A 6058-nucleotide genomic window follows, 5' to 3' on the forward strand; every position below is an offset into this window, starting at 1 on the left:
CCATCGTATATACATACCATTTTATAGCTGCTCCTTTTAATTAGATCAATAATATCTCATAGGTATCTTTTAAGGGCTCAATATTAAATGATATTTACAGGCATGCTATTAACCCAGTTATTTCTGTTAAAGAACATCCTGATGCCGAGTGAGAGGGGACAAGATTCCATACTATTGTTTGGGATTCGGGTCTGGTTCTGTTCTGACCAAGAGGGCCTGGCATTTCTAGGAGCAAATCGACAGCAGAGGAAGCCAAGCCCATCTTTGGATCCACACCTCGAAATGGCATGGAGTTTTGACAGCCAAGAGCTTATGTGTCCTGTGGTCTTTTGTAGGTTTCCCCACACGTGGCTTCCTGGGTGATGGATGTTATTTCCATTTATTGGATAACAGAAGATAATCACAGATCAGCTTCAAAATCTCTCTTGGAAGAATGACCAAACTGTCTGTCTGCATATTGTGTGGGCTGGCTTACTAGAAAGTGAAGACTTTGGATGGCCAGATTTTAGCTTCTTCTCCCTAGGGAAGGTAATTATCTCATTGTAGAAATTTATAAATGTAGCCCTTGCTAATTACATTATTTGGGGGAGGTTTGATTCAAAAAAGGGTAAAGTAAAGATACGTTGGATTTAAACTGTCTTTCTTTTTGGCACTATTCTTCCGGTTGTGCTAAATCTAAATCCCAGGAAATTTAACCAGATGAAAAGTAGAGTTTGATTTTTTTTTAATGAATTTATTTCTTTTTTCAGAAGGGATTCAAATAAATAATAAGTTGAAGGATTCGCTGACAAGTAGGGGAACAAACATACCATTTGAAGAAGATCAACAACCATACAAAACCAACGTCCAAGGAAACTAAGACTAATTTTGTCACCAACTGTCAAAGAGCAACGAATGCAAGATTTGAGAGAAAATGTGCTATCATTTGCTCAGAGGCATAATGAGGGATTTCCAAACCCAAACATCTTGGCAGACAATGGCTCAGATAATGGCTGAATTGAATAATCAAAACCACTGGAACAATGAGCCACAGACGCAGAAAGGGCCCTGGGTGGTCGGGCTCATGGTGAGGTAACAGCTTGCCAAGCATCAAGCCCCCCGCTGAAGAGTTCTGCACTTATATTCCTTCTTCCTCTGGATTGAGGTCACAGGAGATTATCTGTTCTGGTTTAACCTACCAAGCTTCCAACTACCTCCAAAGTTTTCAATGTCTAGGATGTCTCCAGTCTTGTTCTGTGGCAGGGCAAAGCCTGATTGGAGTCTGGAAAACATATTTTATGACATATGTGTTTGTTTTTGACATAATGGAAGCCAAAGGTTGTTGAAGGTAAATGTCAGTTTCACAGAACAACTAAATATGAATAACCTTATTAAGGAAGTGTCTCATCACAGTATAAAGGCAACAGATGATGCAGAGACTATTACACCAAACGAATGTGCTGTAAAATGCATTTATCTTTGGGAGATGATAAACCAATGAAGGGAGGGGATTGTGAATCTAAATGTTAGAGTTAAAAACTATAAAACTCCTAGAAAACAGAGAAGTAAATCTTCATGACTGAGGATTAGGCAATAGTTTGTCAGATATCACATCAAAAGCACAAGTGACAAAAGAAAAAAATAAATAAATTGGATTTCACTAAAATTAAAACTTTTGTGCTGGTCCCAGTCACTGAGCCGCTGCCCAGGACTCAGCAGCCTCCCCCCTTGAGCCCCCTCGCTTCCCGACGCTCCGTCCCCCCCGCCTGCCTTCTCCAGCCGCCGCCTTCCGCAGGCCGTTTCCACCGAGGAAAAGGAATCGTATCGTATGTCCGCTATCCAGAACCTCCACTCTTTTGACCCCTTTGCTGATGCAAGTAAGGGTGATGATCTGCTTCCTGCTGGCACTGAGGATTATATCCATATAAGAATTCAACAGAGGAACGGCAGGAAGACCCTTACTACTGTCCAAGGGATCGCTGATGATTACGATAAAAAGAAACTAGTGAAGGCGTTTAAGAAGAAATTTGCCTGCAATGGTACTGTAATTGAGCATCCAGAATATGGAGAAGTAATTCAGCTACAGGGTGACCAGCGCAAGAACATATGCCAGTTCCTCGTAGAGATTGGACTGGCTAAGGACGATCAGCTGAAGGTTCATGGGTTTTAAGTGCTTCTGGCTCACTGAAGCTTAAGTGAGGATTTCCTTGCAATGAGTAGAATTTTCCTTCTGTCCCTTGTCACAAGTTTAAAAACCTCACAGTCTGTGTAATGTAACCATTTGGGGTCTGCTTTTAACTTGGACTAGTGAAACTCCTTCATGCAATAAACTGAAAAGAGCCATGCTGTCTAGTCTTGAAGTCCCTCATTTAAACAGAGGTCAAGCAGTAGGCACCTGGCAGTGTCCAGCCTGAAACAAAGCAATAACAGTGATGTTTCAGCCAAGTCCAGAGCCCCAAGATCACAGACGGCTATGTCTGGCCCGAAGCTCCTCAGCAATCCCTCTACAGAGTTCCCTGCCCTAAGAGAATGTCGCCACCTGAACAGCCCTCGGTGAAGCTGAGAGTGGAGGATGGGGTGAGGCAGCGACGGCAGCTGTACTGCTAGAGGGAGTCTTTGATCATCAGGGGAAAGATCCCCTGGTATCTCCAACGTGACCAGGTGGGCAGAGCTTAGAGCAGCCACCTTCATGCTATTGAGGTGAGAGGACATCTAGCTTGCCACCAAGGTCTTTTTGACCAGACATATCCTAGCTGATCGATGTCCAAACTAGAATGTGAGGCCAACCTTCTATCAGAGTTAAACTTTTGACAAGGGAACAAATTTCAAACCGATGTATCAGTCATGTAGCTGTAGAGCTTGCAACTTACTAGCAACAGCTGCCCAATGCCATGTGAAGTAACAAACTGGTTTTTGGTTTTTTGGGGGTTTTTTTTCCCCTTCAGTTTTAATGTTATGTAATGTATTTAAACCCTTATTTAAATAAAACTTGTTTTCAGAAAAAAAAAAAACAAAAAACAAAAAAACTTTTGTGCTTCAAAGAACATCACAAAAGTGAAAAGACAACCCACAGAATGGAAGGAAATATTTGCAAATCATATATCTGATAAGGGACTTGTAGCCAGAATATATAAAAACTCTTTAAAAAAAAATTTATTTACTTATTTATTTATTTGGCTGTGCCAGGTCTTAGTTGCAGCACACGGGATCTTGGGATCTTCATTGTGGCATGCAGGATCTTTAGTTGAGGCATGTGAGATCTAGTTCCCTGACCAGGGATCGAACCCGGGCCCCCTGCTTTGGGAGCATGGAGTCTTAGCCACTGGACCACCAGGGAAGTCCCTAAAAATTCTTACAATTCAACAATAAAAAAACCAATAACTCAATTTTTAAAGTAGGCAAAGGAATTAAATAGACATATCCATAAGCACATGAAAAGATACTCCACATCATTAGCCATCAGGGAAATGCAAATCAAAACCACAATGAGATACCACTTCATACCACTAGAATGGTTAAAATAATACAGATAATCACAAGTATTGGCAAGGATATGGAGAAACTGGACCCTCATATATTGTTAGTGGGACTGTGAAATGGTACAGCCTCTTTAGAAAACAGGCTAGCAGTTCCTCAAAAAGTTGAACAAAAAGTTACTTTGTGACCCAGCAATTCCACTCCTAGGTATATACCCAAGAGAATTGAAAACATATGTTTACATAAAAACTTGCACGTGAATGTTCATAGTAGCATTATTCAAATAGCCAAAAAGTGGAAACAACTCAAATGTCCACCAACTAATGAATGAATAAAAATGCATTGTGCCTCTACAGTGGAATATTATTCATCTCTAAAAAGGAATGAACTACTGATAAATATTACGGTAAATGAACCTTGAAAACATTATGCTTAGTGAGAGAAGCCAGATATAAAAGGCCACGTATTATATGATTCCATTTATATGACATAGCTAGTCTAGAATAGGCAAATCCATAGAGATAGAAAGTAGATTAGTGGTTGCCAAGGCCCTGGGGGGGTGGGAATGGGAAGGGGATGGGTTTGGGGATTCTTTTCAGGGTTGATGAAAATATTCTGGAATTAGGTAGTGGTGATAGTTGCACAATTCTGTGAATATATTAAAACTGCTGAATTGCACACTTTAAAGGGGTGGATTTTATGGTTATGTGAATTATATCTCAATAAAGCTGTTATAGTAAATACATAAATAAATTAGGAGAGACATAAATAAATGAATGAATAGGTGAATGGAGGTCACTGACAGCCCGATACCCTCTCCCTGATAAGCAGGAGCCCGAGGCCCCAGGTACTGACCTGGGTGGGGTGGCCAGGCTTGGCCCACATACGAGCTGCAAGGGAGGAGTGAGGAACGAGCAGGAGGAGACACCCATGGGCAGAGGTGTCACCAGTGCCTTTCAAGACAGTCACTTCTCAGTGGGAAGATCCTGGTAGGTGGCGACCCATGGAAACTGAGGAAACCTGAATTGAGCAAGAGGGCTTGGCAGGAAGGAGGAGGAGCCAGGGTATTTCCTGAGTTTAAGAGCACAGCCAATTTTATAGCTGCCTGGAACCAGGTGTGAGCAGACAGGGAGAGGTTAAGGGCACCAAGCAGAAACTGTGTGGTTTTTAAGGAGGCTGGCTTGTGGAAGTAGTCATCCACTGCCCACAAAGTGATTTGTGACACTCATTTTATTCAGTAAGATTGTGTGCCTACCTGGGACTAATTGTAGGCAATAAAAGGAATGTAAGAGCCAGGAGCTTGCAGCCTGGGAAGAGAGACAGTCAGTCTATAGCACAATAGGTGCCATGGTGAAAGTGAGTTCCAGAGTACAGAGAAGGGTCACCAGATTCAGACTAGATGGTCAAGGAGGGCTGCCTGGGGGAGGAGGCACTTGAGAGGTATCCGTGCCTTTCAGGAGATATTGCTACTTCAGGAAACTGCAGCCTAGGGAAGCTGACAATCCAGGATAGAGGCTTCATAAGAGCCCATTCCATGCTCACAAACCAGCCATCTCTTCTGTGCTGAGACCTCCATCATCCGTGAGGAAGGACTCCAACCTGGAGAAGAAGACTGTGGTCATGGGTTCTAGCTCTGATCCTGGACCAGGCACTGGGCTGCTTTGTTATCTTAGACACCTTAGATCTATTCTACCTGTGAACAATTTCCTCCCCTAAGGAATTAGAACTGTGGTCATTCTTCATGGAGGTGATATAATTTAGGTCAGTTCTTTCCTTTTATTCAGTTGAGTCAGGTGTTCGTGCATATGAGGAAAAAGTCTAGAGACACCAAATGAAGATCCACTGAGGGGGGAATGGTGGTGGTGGAGTCAGAGTCCTGCCTCTAAGGTGACATCTGAGTACAATTGTCTAGACCCAGGCTTCCCTCCCAGTGTCCATGAGTAGCTAGGTGCCGGGTGGCCTGAGGTGGTGATCTCCTTAGTCTTTAGAAAGCTGGGCAGGGCCTGCGGTGGCTAGAGGGGCCCTGTCCCTTTCCCCAGGCTTTATAAATCCTACCTTTCCCCCCAACCCCTACTGTGTGTCATGATGTAAATAAAAATGGGAAGCATTGATATAGCATCAGTGGCATTGCCAACCCTGGAACTCAAACTATTTCTTACCACAAAGGGCCAGAAATTGACAGGTAAATGACTTTTTTGCCCTAGTGATGCATCTTTGATCATAGAGTTTCTGCTCAGGAAGGAAAGGCAGAGAAATATTGTCTCCCGGAAATGAGTGACCCACAGTTAGCATGACTCTGGAGTTAGAGTTCTAAAAACCAGCAGGACAGAAAGGTTTGGCCAATCAGTCTTGGCTAATATACTGGGAAATTGGATCAACTGGAGCCTGATGATTTGTATTGACTTTCAGAAGGTAGTGGCCAAGCAGGTAACAATTTGGTTCTCTGGGTCAATTGAGTCACTGAATCCTGTTTTACTTGTACCATGTTCCAAAAATGCCTCTGTTAGGAATTGTGTTATGTTCCCCACAAAAGCATATGTTGAAATCTTAACTCCAGCACCTCAGAATCTGACCTTATTTAGAAAGAGGTCATTGCAGATGT

The 6058-nt window shown here is 42.8% G+C and overlaps 1 protein-coding gene across 1 annotated transcript; it reads left to right on the forward strand.

The window, feature by feature from the left end:
* Nucleotides 1-1674: 1674 nt before the first annotated feature.
* On the forward strand, nt 1675-2322 carry LOC309625029 (eukaryotic translation initiation factor 1). Its single transcript, XM_082383996.1, has one exon. The coding sequence runs from the start codon at nt 1808-1810 to the stop codon at nt 2147-2149; it is 342 nt and encodes a 113-aa protein (XP_082240122.1). The 5' UTR covers nt 1675-1807; the 3' UTR covers nt 2150-2322.
* The last annotated feature ends 3736 nt before the right edge of the window (nt 2323-6058 follow it).

Source organism: Balaenoptera borealis, assembly GCF_965194805.1.
Source record: "Balaenoptera borealis genome assembly, chromosome: 3".
Taxonomy (NCBI): Eukaryota; Metazoa; Chordata; class Mammalia; order Artiodactyla; family Balaenopteridae; genus Balaenoptera; species Balaenoptera borealis.